At 37.3% G+C, this 20,834-nt stretch overlaps 1 protein-coding gene across 8 annotated transcripts in view; it reads right to left on the bottom strand.

Annotated features, from left to right (window-relative positions):
* The window catches only part of LOC145739917 (calpain-9-like), a 76,689-nt gene that overhangs the window by 6,085 nt on the left and 49,770 nt on the right, over positions 1 to 20,834 (bottom strand). For all 8 annotated transcript variants that reach the window (XM_081995267.1, XM_081995274.1, XM_081995260.1 and 5 more), the window contains exons 4-5: positions 19,927 to 20,095; positions 8,579 to 8,778 (exon numbers count right to left, since the gene is read on the bottom strand). In XM_081995267.1, the coding sequence (XP_081851393.1) occupies positions 8,579 to 8,778; positions 19,927 to 20,095 (369 nt within the window). The remainder of the gene's footprint in view (positions 1 to 8,578; positions 8,779 to 19,926; positions 20,096 to 20,834) is intronic.

The raw sequence follows: 20,834 nt of genomic DNA, 5'->3' as shown, positions 1-20,834 counted from the left end.
AAGTTTTTCTTTTTCAGGAATTGCAGTATAGTTGGCGAGAGTTTACTATATGTTATTATATAAGTTTTGTAAAAAGTTCTGGAAAGCAAAAGTTAGCATTCAAGCCAGCAGAAAATATTGAAATGCATAAAGCAGATTTTTAGAATGAATTCTTTTGGGGAATTTGAAGATACTTTCCAAGTTCAAAAATTGATTTCTACGAAAAGTCCTGATTTTTTTGGAATATACTATACTTCAATCAGCTAAAATAGTAAACTCTTAAAAGCTAAAATGCTGAATAGCGTAAACCACCTAAAGATATTCGAAATGTTTCATATTTTCTGAGATATGGCCGATAACCTCTGTTAGTGGAACACCCGGTACAATGTCAGCAACTAAGACAGGAAGTTGTATTTAGGAAACCAAAAATGATACAAATTGGAGACAAAAATTTGATTGAAGATGCATATTTAAAAAAATTTCATACCACAGCGTTATGAAAATATCAGTAGAAACTAGTTTGTTATCTTATGGTTCTTATTTTTATCCTTACAATAATGCTTATGGTATAAACCTTTCTTGTTTAGTAGTTCCCAACATAACCGATAGTATTTCCAATATTCCCATTGACAAGAGCCATTTTGAAATTCCTGACAATCTTATACTAGCAGACCCCAATTTTGATGTTCCTGGTGAAATTGACCTTCTCATTGGCGGCGAATGGTTCTGGGATATACTTTGTGTGGGACAAATCAAATTAAGTAATCGAGGTCCTTATATTCACAAATCCAGGTTTGGTTGGATAGTCACCAGACCAATCCAATCAAAATCCGTTTCCGAAATTCATTGTCATCTCTCGAAGGAAACTGAAATTGACAGACAACTAACTTGATTTTGGGAGATCGAAGAATTTTCGTGTCTGAAGCCACTCTCTCAAGAGGAGAAACGATGTGAGCGGCATTTCCAAGATACTTGCATTCGTGACGATACCGGCCGTTTCGTAGTAACAATTCCTTTGGCCCAAAATGTCAATTTGCTTGGAGATTCTTATACAGTAGCCGAACGGCGTTTTTACTCACTTGAAAGAAAGTTTCAGCATAATCAGGATTTTTATCGTATGTACCTTAAATTTATCGATGAATATAAATGTTTGGGCCACATGTCGAAGGTAGACCCAGCTAACGATTCAAAGATCTAGTTATTTCTCTAGTTTTCGATGCATCGTGCCCTTCCTCTTCGGGATACTCTTTCAATGATATACTGATGGCTGGCCCAACTATTCAATCTGATCTTGTAACTATTCTTTTACGTTTTCGAAAACACAATTATGTCATCGCAGCGGACATAGAAAAAATGTGTAGCATGTGTTGGGTAAATTCCGATCAGCGTTCTTTACAGAGAATTATTTGGCGTGATTCAGTCGACAACCCTTTAGAACCTATGAACTTTCTACCATTACATACGGTACTAAAGCGGCTTCTTTTTTAGCTATCCTGTCAAGTGGCTATTGATTGTGAAACCAGTCAACCAAAAGCTTCTCGAATGATTCAGAATGACTTCTATGTCGACGATTTGCTGACTGGATCGAATTTTGTGGAAGACACAGTAAAATTAGCAAATGATATTTCATCCCTTTTGGAAAAATATGGTTTTCACCTTCTTTTTTTCCATCTTTGTCGGGAATATTGGTTTCCAATGGTTGTCTCTCTTTATCATTGAGTTACTAAATGTCTTCCCAGTATTTTTTTTATAAAAAAAACTTACAAAATAAACCATTCGAGTTAAAACTTTTCCAGATTTGTGTCGCCTATTTCCTCTTTATGACTAAAATTATTTGAGATAAAATCTTGGTGATATTATAAAGGACATTTTCTACGTCATCCTTAGTCATAGAACTCGGTCCATTTAGATCGAAAAAGCCGCATTATGGCTTGAGTTCATGCATCAATCATATTTTGTCGTAAAAGACCCAAGATAAATGGGACCTTCGGCCCTAAAATAAAACCGACATGTTTATGAAAAGTGGAAATTTATGCACGCGGTCATTGGATGTTTTCTACTGAGAAAATATAACAGTAAAGTCACGGTTGCACCACTTATACAAGACCTGCTGACATTAATGTTACAATGTTAGATATGCGAACGGTGACGGGTAGAAGAATGTACTAATTAATAAATCCATGAACTTATTAGCATCGAAAGATGGGTCCCTTCACTTCGCGGACGTTCTCTTAGTTTTTTTTTTGCCGAACCTACGACACTTAATATTTTTCGTGGCTTTATATGGCTGTTGTAGAAAACCGATAGAATTTTGATTAAACTCAACGAGCAATAAAGCAGAAGAAAAACCCGCCTTACCGAAACATCCATCGGCACCATTAAGATCTTACACGGTTTCGCGAAAGCTTAAAAGCTCATGCGAATAGACACGAACTCGGCTTTACAGTGGCCACTTGCTACTTTTATCAAGACAAGAGACAAATACCCTATAAATCTAATTAAGTAGTCTTTAGCTCAGACACAGGGTTGGATTAAAATGTCTTTTTGAATGCCCGGCTTAAGTCTTCCATAATTTATTAGCATCAAATCAAATTAATTCGTTACAAGTTGGCGATAACGAAAAAAAAATGAAATTTACATTGTTGCCAAAGTGAAAAAAGCAAAACTTAAATTTATTTACTCCATGGTCAGTGAAAAATGTCTTATGGTTGCCAGGCAATAGTTTAACCCAAGTTAAGTCAAAATTAGTTTTTCTCGAATTTCCTCTGTGACTAATTACTTAAGTTTTGTCCCAAGTGAGTTTTCAAATGAGGATCAAATTAATTAAATGATAATCATGATTTTGTCCTATGCAGTGTGAAAACTCTTAGCAGATGGCCTAACAAGAGTCAAAAAGTCAAAATGTCGGAAAAATCATGTAAACATTGACTTTGAATCGATTTTGTGAACTTAATACGTCAAAACCCCGTAGGTATTTTACTTGAAATGTGTAGAGTGGACCTTTTAGAGGTTTTCCTATGTAAAAGTCCCAGCCAGGTGGTATTTTTAATACGGAATTTTATGCAAAAGTCACAGTTTTCAGAGTTATTTTAAAAATGGTATCATTTAAGGTCTGTGCCCACTACATCGTACCGTACCGACACATACAAACACCGTTCCGTCATCCGTCCAACATCCCCTATAGTTGACATAGTGATGCCCGACACGGTCTGGTAACGGTCCTAGTATAACCTAGGTCCTAACCTAGTAACCTTTAACGTCAATTTGACACCGAATTCGAGGTTTTCAGGTCGAATTTAGTTTGTTGTTTGAAATAGTACGTATGATGACGATTTAGTATTTTAAAAGTATACAAAAAATGAAAATTTGTTGTGTGAAACATTTACTATAAACATGTAATAGGATTATAGGTAGACAAAGAAATGGGTTTTCAAAAGATGAGACTGAGAAGTATGAGATTCCTGTTAGAATTTGTTATAACTAATATTAAATAAGACGAGTTAAAATTATGTCTAGTTTGTAAAAAGTTAAAATTACCTTTTTGTAATATGGTACAAGTTGGTTTTGTTTGAAGTTGATGTTGTGTAATTTTTCGGGCTGTCTAATTTAATTTTCTTATCATAAAATAAAACGTTCAAAGTTATTACTCTGTTGCTGATTACAACCCAACAGGTTATGGGCCCAGAGTTCGTTAAGCTGCGGAAGTAATTTTTGAAGATAGTGTTACAGAGGTCTTCAGTAAAAATAAAATTTGGACCTGGTGTTTGGTCGTGGTCATAAAGGCATAAAATTAAAAACTAAAAATGACGGAGGAAGACGTTTCTCAGATTCAGAGATTAACAAATAGTGAAACATATCAAATTTGGAAATTTCCAGTCACAATCCTGTTTAAGGCACATGGATTATGGGAAATTGTGTCAGGAATAAAGAAAATGGAAGATCTGGCAGATGATAAGGAAAAAGCAGATTTCGAAAGGAAAGACGCCCGAGCTCAGAAAATAATAATAACAACCATAGATAAGAAGCAACTAATGCATATATTTAACTGTAAAAGTTCTAAAGAAATGTACGACAAGCTTAAAAACATATATGAGAAACAAACAGAAGACGAAAAATGTTGTTTGATGCAACAATTTTTTAATTTTTCGTACAGCAAAGGAACTGACATTTTAAGGCACATTAGCAAAATTGAAAACTTGGCATGTAGACTAAGAGTACTTGGACAAGATATCCCAGACAGTAGGTTGGTATCTAAAATACTTGCAACATTACCTGATCAGTTTAGAAATTTTGCTACATTTTGGGAATCCACTTCACAAGGTGATAAAACCCTTGATAATCTCTCAAACAAACTGATTGGAGAAGAAGAAAGACAGAAGAAACAATGCGAACCCGAAGGTATGGTTTTTAAACCTCAGCTACAACAACAAGTAAATAAGAATAAAACAAGATTTGGAGGAAAATGTTTTAAATGTGGCAAGGAGGGACATATTGCTCGTTATTGTGACAAAAGGTCATGTAGAATATGTAAAAAAACAAGTCATGTAGAAAGAAATTGTTACTTCCGAAACAGAGCCAAGATCAAGGTCGACAGGAAACTCATAGCAAAATAGCTTTTCTATGTGAAGATATGGATTTAGAATCAAATACAGCAACTTTCTTCATTGACTCTGGAGCTTCATCGCATATGACAAGCAATAAAAATTTGTTCACTTCATTACAAGCAGATTGTTCAGATGTTTTAGTAGCCAAGAAGAATTCATCTATAACATCAGAGGGTAAAGGATTCATTGAAACAGATCAATGTGTTCTTGAAAATGTGCTGTATGTTCCGGAGTTAAGCAAAAACTTATTATCGGTCAATAAAATTACTGAAAATGGTGGTGAGGTAATATTTACAAGAAACAAAGTGGTCGTTCCTAAAAATAAACTACCAGTGTTCCAAGGTCAAAAGGACAGTAGTGGACTTTATTGTATTAAGTTGTCAACTGAAGAAAAATGTTTAATGAGAGAAAGAAGGGATCAAAATGTTTTGTGGCATAAAAAGTTAGGCCATCTTAGTGCTCGCAGTATGAAAAAACTTCAAGATTTTTCAAAGGGCATGATTTTAAATACTGTAGAATGTGACCAAAAGATAAAGGATTGTGAAGTTTGCTTACAGTCTAAGCAAACTCGTAAACCTTTTAACAGCACTAGGACCAGAGCCACAAGACCATTAGAACTGATACATAGTGATGTGTGTGGTCCAATTGAACCAGAAACCTGGGATGGCAATAGGTATTTCTTGACAATAATGGATGTTTTTACTCATTACACTCAAGTTTACCTAATGAGACATAAGAGTGAATCAGCTGAAAATCTTAAAAACTACATACACGAAGTGGAAGCTTGTCAAAATTTAAAAGTCTCAAAAATACGGTGCGATAATGGAGGAGAATATAAAAATCGAAACTTCATGGACTGGTGCAAAGCTAGAGGTATAGTTGTAGACTATACAGTGCCCTACTTTCCTCAGCAAAATGGTCGATCTGAGAGGCTAAATCGAACCATAATGGAAAAGGCTATAGCCCTTATATTTGAGGCAAACTTGGACAAGGTTTTCTGGGGTGAAGCTGTATGCACTGCAACTTATTTGTTAAATAGAAGTCCTTCAAGTACTATTGATAAAACTCCTATTGAAATGTGGAATGGAAAAAAACCTGATTTAACAAATTTACAAATCTTTGGATGCATAGCCTATGCGAAAAGACTGGGACCAACAAAGAAGCTTGATTATCGTTGTGATGAGTACATTTTTATACTCTGGATACTCTTTAGGAAGTTATCGCCTGTGGGACAATAAAAATAGAAAAATCGTAACTTCCAGAGATGTTATCTTTAAAGAACCAGTGGTTAGACCAGAATTTAACACAACTAAAAAAACCGTGTTTCTGGAAGATAACCTAAATGAAGAAATTGAACATCTGGAACCTGCTTCAGATGTAAATTTACCTGAAAATGTCATGGATGAAATCTGCAATGAAAATGTACCAAATGAAGAAGTATCTGATATCCAAGAGGAAACAGAAAATAATGTTCAAACAAGAAGTGGAAGAATCATCAAGAAGCCTCAACGATTAAATGAGTACGTAATGCTGTCATACAGCGATGCTATAAATGGGACTGAAAAGCACAAATGGGTTGAAGCAATAAATGAAGAGAAGGAGTCATTAGAGAAAAATCAAACTTGGATGTATGTGGACAGAGAGGCGGCTAAAAGTAAGAAGATTTTAAGTAGTAAATGTGTTTTTCGAATTAAAGAAAATAATAAATATAAAGCTAGACTAGTAATTAGGGGATTTGAGCAAGAACAGGGAATTGATTATACGGAAACGTTTAGTCCAGTCATAAGTACAGCTCCGTTAAGAATTTCGATTGCTTTAGCTGCTAAAAATAGTTTAATAATTAGAAAATTTGATGTCAAAACGGCCTTTTTGTATAGCGAATTAAAAGATGAAATCTTTATGGAAATTCCAGAGGGTTATTCGAAAGTAAATTGTGAAAATAAAATCTGTTTGTTAAAAAAAGCATTGTATGGGCTTAAACAAAGTCCAATGAGGTGGAATGAACATTTTACTTCTGTTTTAAAATCAATTGGTTTGATACACCTTAAAAGTGAACAATGTATATTCAAAAATGAATCCTCCACCTTATTTCTAGCGATTTACGTAGATGATGGTCTAATTTTAGGAAATGATGAGCAACAGATTAATATTTTGATTCAGAAATTAACAACTAATTTTGAGATAGGGTCCTGTAAAAATCCAACTTCCTTTTTAGGTATTGAGATTTGCAAAGGTAAAGATTCAATTACACTTTCTCAAAGTAAGTACATATCAGAAATCTTGGATGATTTTGGTTTGGAAAACATGAAACCAGGGAGTACTCCTATGATTTATAATCCAAGCACTGATGATACTGGTTTGAACAAAGTTTTTCCTTACAGAGAATTAGTAGGTACATTACTATATGTTTCAAATAAAACTAGGCCAGACATATCTTATGCGGTAGGATATTGTAGTAGGAAATTTGATAAACCCTCAGAACGTGACGTAGGAAATATTAAAAGAATTTTGCGTTATTTAGTTTCAACAATCAATTTGGGCATTCAATATACAAGTCATAGTGAGGATTTAAATTTGTTAGCTTATAGTGATTCAGATTTTGCAGGAGATATATACTCAAGGAAAAGCACTACAGGGTATATCATAATAGATAAAGTGAAATTTCAAAATTTTAAATGTAATACGATGTTGGATTAGATTTATGTGTTTGTACTTGTAATAGATAATAAGTATTCTTATTTAAGATTAGGAGAGGGTGTTAGAATTTTTTTATAACTAATCTTAAATAGGAGGAAGCTAATTTAAATATTAAATTTAGTTATAAATTAGTTAAAATTATGTCTAGTTTGTAAAAAGGTAAAATTACCTTCTTGTAATATGGTACAAGTTGGTTTTGTTTGAAGTGTAATTTTTCGGGCTGTCTAATTTAATTTTCTTATCATAAAATAAAACGTTCAAAGTTATTACTCTGTTGCTGATTATAACCCAACAATTCCAAGTTAAATCATTCAGCTGCTAGAGTGCATTAAACTTGACATTTGACTTTGAAAATAACACGTTTTTTTTTAATAGGTTATCACAAAACATCGAAAACCAAGTAGCAGTAATAAGTAACATCAGGATCTAGATTCTTGAAACGAGAGAAGAGAGTTATCAAGAGAAAGGAATGCATAATTTGACAGAAACCATTCATTCACTGTCAACACCAAACCCGTTCAGTTATATTCTATCAACACTTCTCTCGGCAATTCTACTCCAAGAATTAAGCCCCTGGAATATTTGATCGATCAGTACATCACAGGTTATACCGTTATTATAGTTATCACTTAAATCTAACTTTAAGTTCTAGAGCAGAACCGCAAATAAGTATCCAGCGCCTAGAGAGTTGTTAACGTAACAGTTCTTCATGGTTGTTTGTGGTTCACAAGAAAGCGAAATCGTAATAAGAATTCATTTTGTTGGCGTTTCAAATCATCGATACATCACTATAACCGCGAAGAGGTCAAAGATAAGACTGCGTTCATGATGTTTCTCTAACAAGTCTGTCAAGTATACGCAACGCATAATCAAGCCGTTAATTGACTGAGAGCATCCCGGATACTTTCTCACACCGTCCTCCATCCTATTAATTATTATTATTACGCAACACAACCTGGACACAGCTTCATCAACAGCTGCGGCCATATAATGAAGACGACATCACCATCTGACACGACGGGTATTGTCTACACAGCACGGCCCTAAGGCCCCTTAGGGCGCCGTACGAAATATGAAGCGATTACTAAACCTTAAATACGTTTTAACAGTTCGTGGGTGTTGTTAAAGCTGTAAAGCGAGTCCGGCCCCCTAAATCCCTTTGAACAATGTTGAGCCGGCTGTATAGTGTTAAGTGCGGGGGCGTTGACGCCCAAGGGGGCACCTTAAATAGGAATTCCCCGATACCGGGTTCGAAAGGTCTCCGGTCTACTTCCTGAATGTCAGCGATGGGAACTTACCTAAAAGCTCCGCAGTAATTGTGCCCCGCGTCGAAGCCTTGATCGTTTGGTACCACCCGCTCCAAGAATTTGGGGGTTAATGCCAGGGAAGCTACGGCCGAGAGTAGGAATTGGTCCCCCAAGTCGCCCGCTTCTACCGAAAATCGGTAAGAGGCGTCCGCAGGGTTTTCTTCTAGAAACCGGGGTCTTTGGCAGATTTCCTGTTAAATCAAATGATTGTTTTTGTTAAAATATTTGTGGTAGTTTCGATAGTGATGAAAATTGTGCAAAATTTTAAATAATTTTAATTTTTTTCTAACAAAGTAACTTGTTATTTAGGTCAATATCTCGGGACGTTTTTGAGGGGTTTTTAATTTAAGTCATGTATCCGGAGAAATTCGATTTATACGGAAAATGCAGGCATCCTCATCAGCAGGTTTATATTTGTCGATTACATTTATTGTAACCTTAGCCCGATTATTGAAGCGGGTAGAGCAATCATCATTCACATCAGGATTGGTCAATCGATATAAACAAGCCGATGGAACCAGAACAAGACAGCAACAAAATAAAAAAAGATACAAAATAGAAATAGAACTGACACTTGACACTGATGGCAACATTCCTATTTTGTCGCAGTCAGCTGTCAAACGACCTTTTTCGTTTTCGGGGTTTTCGGTTTTCCCTCCAACAAATCAAAACGAATAAGCGCTTCAAAATTTAAAATAAAAGTCAAAACAAAAGTCGTTTCTTAACAAAAAATAGTTGTTTTTGTGATTACTTCATTGTCTTTGTTAACGTCAGTTGTCAAATGCCAGATTATTTAATCCCGTACATCTCGTTTAAAAAGTGGCGTTTTAATCGGATTCAGTGTTTCAATCCTGTTAATATTTAGGATCGACTAGTTAATCCAAATCGTTAATCTGCGTTGTCGAGGATTTTATGACGGTTTACATGATCGGATTGAATAAGCGGATTCAATTTGCTCGATATAAACGTAGTCATTCTAATGCCGTTGTATGTCAATATTTGTTATTTGTGACAGTGAGTGAAACTTAAATTGTTCTCTTTTTGCACAAGTTTTTCTCCCACTTTAACCGTGTCTAGACACTGTATGGTCTATAAAAAAGAACTGAATTGCTGGAAAAAATACCGTTTTTCTACGACTTGAATAGAAAATTAAATTTTTCTACAAGCGTGCGCGAATGATAACATTCCCGCACTATTTTTGTTCTGGAAATAAAGACTTTCCCACACTAGTGCGTAAAGAAATCCTTTTCCCGCACTAGGGTGGTAAAATTAAATTATGTTAATTCATGTATCGTATTCAAAATTATTATTCCATATAATAATTGTTCATTTATTATTAATATTAATAACAAGTAGAGTAGAGGTAATTCATCAAATCATAACCCATTTATGGTAATTTATGGTAAAGATTGTACGTTTTAATAAAGTTTTTTTACTTAATATATTTAAGGTGCTGTTATATTTTAGTTACATGCATAATATGAATATGTATAAAAGAACAATATTGTTAAATTCACTATTATTAAAAACTTATGTTTCTATTTTAATTTATCATTTATTTTCAATTATTGGAAAACCCTCGTAGAAAAAATGATGTTCCTATCACGTACGAAAAGTGCCTTCCCCGCACTCGACTGATGCTCACTATGCAACTTCAGTCACCGTGCGGGAAATTATCACTTTCCGCACTTGTTAGGAAAATAACTATTTCCTTCCTTATTTGAGAGATGAAAATATCCCTTAAGTTGCACTTTCCTCCCTAGTTGCACAAATAACTATTAAGCGTTGTATCGTTCAATCGTGTTCAAACAATAGCAAAAGCTGTCTCAATAATTTGACGAAAAAGACAATACTTGTGGAATGAGTAATTCTCGTTCTGACTTTAGACTTCCACGTACGTTATAAAATTCAAATGTCCCTTACTACGTCGCAAGTGACCGTGCCAGGCTCATTTTAACTTTGGTTTGGTTTGGTTATGGTTTACGATTTCCATAAAAAGTTTAGACCAAAGATGTCATAAAATGAACTGGGTTTAGTTCAATGTAAGAGATTTTACATTCGTGTAGAGAAGTAACTTTTAAACGTGGATTATCATTTAATCCTAGGTCGGTAAATTCCGAGAATATCTAAAATAATTGGTTAAAGTATACATTGGTGCGACAACCCAGAAAACATTAATTTGCTACACAAGTTATCAAAATGACAAAAAGTATCAAAATCCGCCCGTGAAAAAGATGGACAATACGCAATTTTTCGCGGCTCTAACGGCTCGTTTCCCACTGCAAAACCGCAAACGGCACTAAGATCTCGAAAACGATAAAATCGAAAAGAAACAACCACACGAGAGAAAGATAAAAAAAGAGAATTGAAATTTCGCGTTTTCACGTAACGAGTGATAAAAGATCTCGAGGTGTTGGGAAAAAAAGACGGAGCGATTCTATCGTTTTGCGGAAGTAAAGACAACACTCGGTGATTCTTCGGTTTGCTTGCTCATTTAACCGAGGCTCGGTTATTTCGGTTAAGTCGAAAAAGTCGCGGTCGTAACGGACTCGACAAGACGAGCGCAACTCCATTGTCATCAATTTAATTACGTAATTATATACACGTGAAGTTGGCAATTTCTTCCCGTGTTTGTCGTCGGGGTTTGTTTTAACAATGTGGTTTCGGTGAGAGCTCGGAGGCTTAGATGGGTCGTACTCTAGCCACTTTTTCTCTTTAGAGTCTAATTCTAACGTTGAAACTCGTTTCGCTGACAACCTGCAACTAACTGCACTCCTAAATGACCATAATAATAGTTTTATCAAACAACAAGCGGTCGGTTGTATGGCCCACTTTACAGAACTGATTAGTGAATGGACCGAATCCCACAAACTAGCGAGTAAACAAACTTGTTTAGGTTAATGATTCCAATTATCACATACACAAGAAGACTGGCTTTTTATACAAATTAACTATTCATCACAGGTTTTGATAAAGTTTGACATATTTGACACATTTTTTCGTCTTCTTTAAACATTTCTGAACTTTTTTTGCTTCATAAACACCCTGTACAGTTTTTTCTTCATCTGCAGGAACAATGATGAAATATGTATAACAAATGATCTTGTAGGGAGTTCTGCAAAAAAGATGAAAAAGACTAAGGATGATAACCTGGCGACATCTGCTTATTGATTTCATTAGGCATGTAACCATCTGTACGAAAGAAGGTTTTAAAAACTGAGTAGAATTTTTCTCTTCTGTCTTCTACTTTCGAAATTCTTAAAACTCTGGTGAAGATGGTTCGGCTCTAAGTATGTATTATTGGACAAGTAAAAATTCAAAATGAGCATCAAGATTGTTTTAGTAAAATGTAGACTATAGCGTAACAGGTGGGAAATTCTGTATACTGTACCGTCGTACTCCTTAATGACACACTTCTTGAACTACACCGTATATTGTTTACAAACAATAAACTGACACTGACACTTAACCTCGCTATCTGACAACTTCAACTTCACTACAACCATCAATTCAACAACTAACTAACCAGGCCTGGTTCAGCTGCTTATATAGGCTTCCATGGTTTCTAGAAAATTCCCAAATATTCACGAAATTGACTTTCTCTCTCACACTCATTAAGCTATAACATAAATCTCTCTCTATATAAGCAAGGGAGCCAGGATTTTCTAGAACACAAACAAAAGAATGTAGAACGTAAACAAAGCAACGTAACATACAGGGGTAACAACAAATAACTAAAGAAATCCTAACTAATAATCAAAAGTTCGCTTCGCAACACTGCCCCCCTCCTAGAGTTGATCGTCCCGATCATCAACTTCACCAGCTTTGGGTGGTCGGTAAGGTGCAAGTCGATCCAGGTGAACTATTTTCATTTTCGCCCGATGTCCTCGCTGTATTCTGTAGACGACGTCGTTCAGACGCTTTATAACGTCGTAGGGTCCCTCCCATGACCTCTGCAGCTTCGGTGACTTTCCTTTTTTTCGAACTGGATTGTATAACCAGACCTGATCACCGGCTTGGAATCCGCTGCTGTTGGCCCTTTTGTCATATCTTGTCTTTAGTCGGTCGCTTGCAAATTTCAACTTCTGCCGGACTTCCTCATGGATCACGTGCAAGCGTTGCGCCAATTTTTCTGAATAGCTATCACAAGAGGCTGGGGGTTCTTCCGGTCGTCCAAAAAGAAGATCCATTGGCAAACGAAGCTCCCTTCCAAAGACAACACTAGCTGGTGTTTTGCCAGTGGAATCATGTACTGCCGATCGATAAGCCATCAGGAACAACGGAATGTGCTGATCCCAATCTGTCTGATTGTTATCGACGACTGTCCTTAGGTAGTTGTCTAGTGTCCGGTTGAAACGTTCCACCATTCCGTCTGACTGTGGGTGTAATGGAGTAGTTCTGGTTTTCTTAATTCCCAATCGGTCACACACTTTCGTGAATACTGCCGATTCGAAATTACGCCCTTGATCCGAATGCAGCTCCCTCGGTACTCCAAATCTGCAGAAGAAGTTGTCAACCAGAACTTCTGCTACAGTAGCGGCTTCCTGGTTTGGTATTGCGTACACTTCTGGCCATTTACTGAAGTAGTCCATTGCGACCAAGACGTAGCGATTTCCGGAATTAGTTTTGGGAAAAGGTCCAGCTACATCAACGGCAATCCTCTCAAACGGAGCTCCGACATTATACTGCTTCATACATCCTCGGCTCCGAGTTTTGGGACCCTTGCTACTGAAACAGTCTGCGCAACGCCGACACCAATCTTCTACATCTGAGCGGCTTTGTAGCCAATAGAACCTTTCCCTAACTTTATTTAACGTTTTGTTGATGCCAAAGTGCCCTCCACCAATTCCATTATGGGCTTCTTTCAGTACGTCACTAACTCGGTTTCTTGGCAGAACTACCTGAAGTCGTTCTTCTTTCCCATCCGGACTTTCCCATTTTCTTTTTAGTAAATCTCCATCAATAATAAGGGACTCCCATAATGCCCAATATCCCTTTAATGTTGGAGACTTAGCGGAAATCTCCTCCCAATTTGGTCTTTCTCCACGCTCTTTCCAGTTAATTATCTGTCCTAAATCGGGGTCTTCTCGTTGATCGGCAGCCAAGTTTTCCCGATCCCATGCGATGTCATTTTTCAGAGCAATCCTTCGACAAGGCTTTCCAAATTCAGCTATCTCCAGGCGTTTACAGTGATTGCAACCTTCCACACAAGGTCTTCGTGACACTGCGTCCGCGTTTCCGTGTAAACGTCCCTTTCTGTGTTCAATCTGGAAGTCATATTCTTGAAGTCTTTGCAACCATCGAGCTATTTGTCCTTCTGGATTTTTGAATTGAAATAGCCATTTCAGAGAGGCATGGTCCGTCCTTAGTCTGAATCGTTGTCCGTACAGGTATTTGTGAAACTGCTCGACTGTTTTCACTACGGCTAACAGCTCCTTCCTGGTTACGCAATAATTTCTCTCTGGCTTTGATAGTGATTTGCTGAAATAGGCGATCACTCGTTCTTCACCATCTTGGATTTGAGATAAAACTCCGCCTAAACCAATATTACTAGCATCTGCGTCCACAATAAACTCTTCACCAGGTCGTGGAAAAGCCAAAACTGGTGGAGAACAAAGGGTTACTTTCAGTTCTTCCATGGCTTCCTGACATGTTGCAGTCCATTCGAAGGGCTGGTTATTCTCCGTCAATTTGTGTAGGGGTCTGGCTATATCAGCAAATCCACGAACAAACCTTCTGTAATAGGAACACAATCCCAGAAAACTCCTTAATTCATGCTTGTCTTTCGGAACAGGCCAATTTTTTACAGCTTCAGTTTTCTTCGGGTCGGTTTTTACTCCTTTTGACGATATAACGTGTCCCAAGTATTCGACTTCTTCTTGGAAAAAGCTGCACTTCTTCGGATTTAATTTCAGGTTTGCTCCTCTGAACTTCTTGAAGATTTCTTCAACGTTTTGCAGGTGTTCTTCAAATGTTTTGCCCATAATAATGATGTCGTCTAAATAAACAAGACAGGTTTTCCAAGTCAATCCTCGTAGAACAGTTTCCATTAATCTTTCGAAGGTTGCCGGAGCATTGCAAAGTCCAAAAGGCATGACGTTAAAATGCCACAAGCCATTTCCAGTTGAGAAGGCAGTTTTCTCTTTGTCCCGTTGATCCATCTCCACTTGCCAGTATCCACTTTTTAGATCCAAGGTGGTAAACCACTTTGCGTTAGCCAGAGTGTCTATGGTGTCATCTATTCTGGGCAAGGGATAACTGTCTTTCTTAGTAACTTCATTTAGTCTTCTATAGTCCACGCAGAATCTTGTCGACCCATCTTTCTTAGTAACAAGTACCACAGGAGAACTCCAAGGGCTGGTGGAAGGCTCAATGACGCTGCGATCCGCCATGTCCTGTATAAGATTTTCCACTTCTGCCTGCTTAGCCAATGGGAGTCGTCTGGGTCTTTGCTTAATGGGCAAATAATCCCCTGTTTCAATTTTATGCCTCACTAAATGAGTTCTTCCCAAATCCGTTTCATTTAAGGCGAACACGTCCTTGTAGTCGTGAAGCAAACGGCCAAAAGTCTGTTTCTCTTGATCAGTCAAAATTGAGCTCGTCTTTTTCATTAAGTGCACCAAACACTCAGGAAGGTCACTGTCGGGGTTTGGTTTTGTTTCGTGCGACTCCTTAGTCACCATAAGTACTGGTTCGGATTTGGCTATTATATCGCCTTTTTTAAATCTTTGACCACATTCTTTCAAATTGGCGACTTTTACGTATGCTTGGCCGTTTTTCTGCTGGACTAGGGTGCGGGCTACAAGAACTCCCTTCTTCACAGCATCATCTTCCTCTTCATAACTCGGTTCTATCAGCTGAAGTTTGCTCAATTCCGTTTTTCTATCCAAATTAACTTTAACGATGGTCTCTGATCTTGCAGGTAAGTTGACATCTTCTTCCAACGTAACTTTCCTCACACGCATATCTTGTTCGGGTGTCATCATAACAATCTCGTCTTGTCCAGTCTTGATCAGTCTATTCTCCAAATCCAGCTGGAACTTGTGTTGCTCCATAAGATCTAAGCCCATTAAGACGTCATCAGTTATGTTGGCCACAAAAACGGTATGGTTGAAGACATGCCGCCCAAGCTTCACTTCCGCTTCATGGATTCCCAGAACAGGCATTGACTCACCAGCGGCAGTTTCCAATATAAACTTTGTACCAGTGTCGCTAATCCTGCAGTGTTTCACTATGTCCGGCCTTACGATAGTATGACAAGAACCGGTATCAACAACCATTTGGCAATCCTGGCCGCAAATCTTACCGGTCACTATTAAGCTGGTGTTTTCGTGCTGAAGACGGGCTACTTTAATTATGGTTGGTGGGGCTTGACAGTGTTGCGTAGCCAGCTTTTGCCCCGGAAAACTGGCTACTCTTCGTTTTCCTGGTTTGCGACACTGCGATTGAATGTGCCCCTTTTCTCCACAGTTCCAGCATTCCAATGACCGAGTAAACGTGGTGGTTTGAGCGTTTCGGTTGTTCTGACTTCTTCTATTTAACGCTCCCATTAGTTCTTTTCGAAATGTCTCCAGTTGACGATTCAAGTCTGACTGAGTGATTGTGTGATCTGAATTGGAAGATCGGTTTCTCGGTTCCGGTGTAAGGCTTCTGACTTGACGCACTCGAGTATGTCCTCGTGATACTTGCTTGACCGCCTCAAACTCCAAAGCGTAGGCAAGAGCATCATGCAATGTTTGGCATCTCGCTAATCGTATTGCTTGCTCTGTGTCACAATCTTTAAGACCTCGCACAAAAGCCCGTACTGCCATTCGCTCTCTAATGTCGTGAGAGGCCGTTGGATAGGCCAGACAAACTAATCGAGCAATGTCGGCTTCATACTGTTGAAGTGTTTCCGTGCTTCTTTGGGTCCTACTAGACAACTGAGCTTCGTATACTTGTTCTAGGTGCTTATTTCCAAATCTCATCTCCAAATGTTGGATTAAGTCGTCGTAGTTTTTGTACTGGCTCTCGTCCAAAGTCTGCAAAACCTCCAGTGCTTCTTCTCGAAGTGACAAAACCAAGGCAGTGGCTTTGTCACTTGATGTCCAATTGTTGGCCTCTGCGGCAGCCTCAAACTGTTTTTTGTAAACCTGCCATGAGGTCTTACCGTCGAAAACTGGTGGCTTAATATTTGAGCAGACACTAGAACTGGCGACTACGGTTGGCTTTGAAGACTTTTCCTGTAGTTTGTCAAATTCCTCTCGCAAGGTCTGAACGGTCTCCTCCACACCGCTTATCCTCTCATTTACCTTTTCTTCCAAAATTTCCATCCTGTTGTCCATTTCTCCTTTTATTTCATTTATTACTCGGTCTAATTTTTCATCTTGTCGTTGAAACTGGTCTTTAATTTGGTCTTGGCTTGCTTTGAACTGCTCTTGTCTTATTTGGCTTGCTTTCATTTCTTCGAACTTCTGGTCTTGGCTCGCTTTCATTTCTTCGAACTTTTGGTCTTGGCTCGCTTTCATTTCTTCGAACTGTTGGTCTTGGCTCGCTTTCATTTCCTCCAACTTTTGGTCCTGACTTGCTTTCATTGCTTGAATCATCTCCATAAGTTGTTTCATTCCTTCATCCATTTTGGCACTTTGTTGTCGTGTACTCACAGGCATTCAACACACCTTCTGCTTTTGTCGGTTTATTCTGTCTTCCTCTGGAACTCTTCTTCGATTCTCCAATCCCACTTCTGACACCAAATGTACCGTCGTACTCCTTAATGACACACTTCTTGAACTACACCGTATATTGTTTACAAACAATAAACTGACACTGACACTTAACCTCGCTATCTGACAACTTCAACTTCACTACAACCATCAATTCAACAACTAACTAACCAGGCCTGGTTCAGCTGCTTATATAGGCTTCCATGGTTTCTAGAAAATTCCCAAATATTCACGAAATTGACTTTCTCTCTCACACTCATTAAGCTATAACATAAATCTCTCTCTATATAAGCAAGGGAGCCAGGATTTTCTAGAACACAAACAAAAGAATGTAGAACGTAAACAAAGCAACGTAACATACAGGGGTAACAACAAATAACTAAAGAAATCCTAACTAATAATCAAAAGTTCGCTTCGCAACAATACTATTTATCTACAACAGTCAGTGTTAGAGCTAATTACGCATAGTTTATTAGTTACGTAATGACCCTCTTTACGCACAGTTGTAAAATTTTACGATCGACCATAAACCAACTGACCGAAAACAGGACTTTACACTTAGTCGTAGGTAACGGAATTACACCTTTGCGGCTACGCGGCTTCATGGGTAAAATGTGTCTTACAGCACTAGTTACGTAACATACTATTAAAAGATTCTTCTACGACCTGTATTTGATTAATGACTTCTTTAAGATTATAAATCGAGCAAAAATAAAAAATTTCGATGAAGATTGCCGAGTTATTCAAATGATTCAACATAAGGCGGACGGTATTGTGTAGCGGTATTACATAAAGAAGGCAAGGCACGATTCGATTCTCGAATTTCGCATTCTGTTTATTGGTATTTAAAGTGCACCGTCGTCGGTTGTTTAAAAGATAGTAGCCCAGTTTTTTCACCTTTCGACACTTCTCGTTCGCATTTACATTCTTCGGGTGCACGCTCTGCTGGTTCGCTGGTCATTTCCGGAATTCGAGAGATAATTAGACTGATACCGATTGAAGACAAATCGTTTCGGAATTCATTACTTTACGTAACCGATTGGTCAAGAAAGGGGCTCGAATGCCGGAATATATTGGCATTGTTTAGCACCACATCCATCAATGCTCCGAATGAAATATTTGTCGGGGACGGTGTTTGCATATATTCACTGCCTAGAAGGCCAAAAGAGTAATAAATGCCAAAAACAAAAAAAATAACTTTTTGGGTTTTTAAGTAATGCCAAACAGACAAAACAGCAAATTTGAACTGGAGCGTACAACCTACTTAACATATTGAGGTTTTCCAACTCACGTGAGGTAAAGTGCACTTTTCCTCATCCATGTGCATGTGGAAGAAAGTACAACAACAAAAATACACATGTAGGTTAACATAGTATATTACATACTCAGGTGGAAAGTGTTGGATTTCTGTCGAGAAATTAGGTAGTTCTGATCTAGAACTTCTGATTAATCATTCAGTTGAAATATTGATTGCTAATAATCTCTAACAATAAGGTAGTATAGGTACGAGTAGTTATGACTTCAACCACAATAAACGACTGGTGATTTGTTTACAATCTTGACAACGTCATTATTGTGCTATTCTGTCTTTAATATTTTGAGCTGAAACCTTTCTTAAAGTGCTTTTAACATGGAGATTTCTGAAGACGCAGAATTTACTCATCATCACCTGAGCTGCGAGCTGTTGCAGAGGTGGCGGCACCGTCTCTTAACTATAAAAAGTAAGTCCAGATATGACAAAACGCATATTGACGTTCACCCAGGTGGAAAGTGACATTTACCCGGGTGGAAAGTACAAGCAGATAATTTTCATCTTTCCACCTGGTTTACACATAAGAAATAACGTTATTACATACTTGGTTGAAAATAATAACTATTTACAACATCTTTACCACATCTTGTGTTGCTAATCTGTCAAATTTGTCAGGTTTAACTAACTCTACAATTTCTAAATCGATTCAAATATTCTACTAACTTTTAATTTGAGTAAGAGAATTCCATGGTCAACCCTTTGATAGAATTAAACGAGGTTTATGGCCAACAGTTGAGTTTCTGCTTTTATTATGACGTTTGTGCCAAATACAGGCTTATTCAAATCGTGTTGGGTAAATTACGGTAACAATAATGGCGTTGATCCTTATAAAGCTCATAAACGTGACAAAAGATTTAGTACTGCGGCTGGCAACGAAATTACTACAAATATGGTAAAACCATCTGGCGGCTTCCAAAGAAAAAGTGGTTGTAATAACAAGAATTTCAGCAGAAACGCAGACAATGACAATTATTCGGAGCAAATTGGTCTCTAGAGATGAGACAATAACGACATCAAAAGCAGTCGATTTAATACGTTGTAGACGTTGCATTTAAATTATCCTAGGCAGATGACAACGACGATCAATCACCTGCGCGAAAGTTTCACGTCGTAAATCCCGCGGGTTGGCAAATAAGGTCTGGTAATAGACTTTAAGTGTGAAAATGTCCATTATTTATGGTAATGCGTGCAGACTATGATGGTACGGCGATACATGAAAAATAACGTTTTGCAATTATCCCCCTTTTCACTCCGCTTTCTTTCACGGCTCATTAGAAAATCGAATTGTTCTTCGGAATTATTTTGCAACAAAAATGTTTACTTACGTGTGGCCTCATCCATACAATGGGGCTTAAACTAGGTTTTTTATGATGGTATAAGGACCTAGAATTGGCAGGAAATTCACTATCTTCGTATAAGGTACCACGTTCTCGACATGATCGTTTGATGGCTGCATAACTGGACGTTGGTTTTCGACGTTCAGTCGTACAATATCTGGAAATTATACATTTAAAAATATATTAATGAAAAATAGTATGTAAAACAGGCAAAACGAAAGCAAACTTTAGAAATCGTAATACAAATTTGGTGTAACATAATGCTGAGTGTTAAATTTAGTAAATGTTTGTTTCACATGAGTAGAAGAATACGTTATTGTGGTTGAAAGAGAAAATCAGATGATTCAAATGACTGTGCAAATCTCAATTGTAACATTTCTAGACACACCATAATTAGAAAAAAATAAGTGAATTTAAAAATTAACATTTTTTTAAGTAAACTTAACTATAAGAAGTTGTTCCTTGTAGCAAATTTTCTCCAAAAAAATCCAAATTCTCATTATAGGAAGAATCAATTAGAAACCCAACCAATTCCGTCATATTCACCGCAGAATCGCTTGGTGTATCTGTATTTATTAAGATTACTTTAGTTTGACAAAATATCCGAATGCAACAGAACAGAAACACTACTTACGAATAGGGCTTCAAAAAATAAGTTTTTTTTCCTTTGACGGTTTTTCGAAATATGAACAATAACGAAGATACAGGGTGTCAAAGTTTTACTGAAAAAAAAAACAAAATAAAAAATAACTTAAATTTAATCTTAACTAACTTTAACTAACTACAGGTTATTTCTTATCAACAGACATAAACAAAAACAAAAGATTTTAGCCGCCTTTGAACTAAGTTTTAATAATTTGACATTTTAAATTAAAACAGCATTTAATTTTAGGCAC

The sequence above is a fragment of the Ips typographus genome, linkage group LG1 (assembly GCF_016097725.1).
Source record: "Ips typographus isolate SLU linkage group LG1, UJ_Ityp_2.0, whole genome shotgun sequence".
Lineage (NCBI taxonomy): Eukaryota > Metazoa > Arthropoda > Insecta > Coleoptera > Curculionidae > Ips > Ips typographus.
Note: the sequence above shows the minus strand (reverse complement) of the source record. Positions and strands in the feature narration are given on the sequence as shown.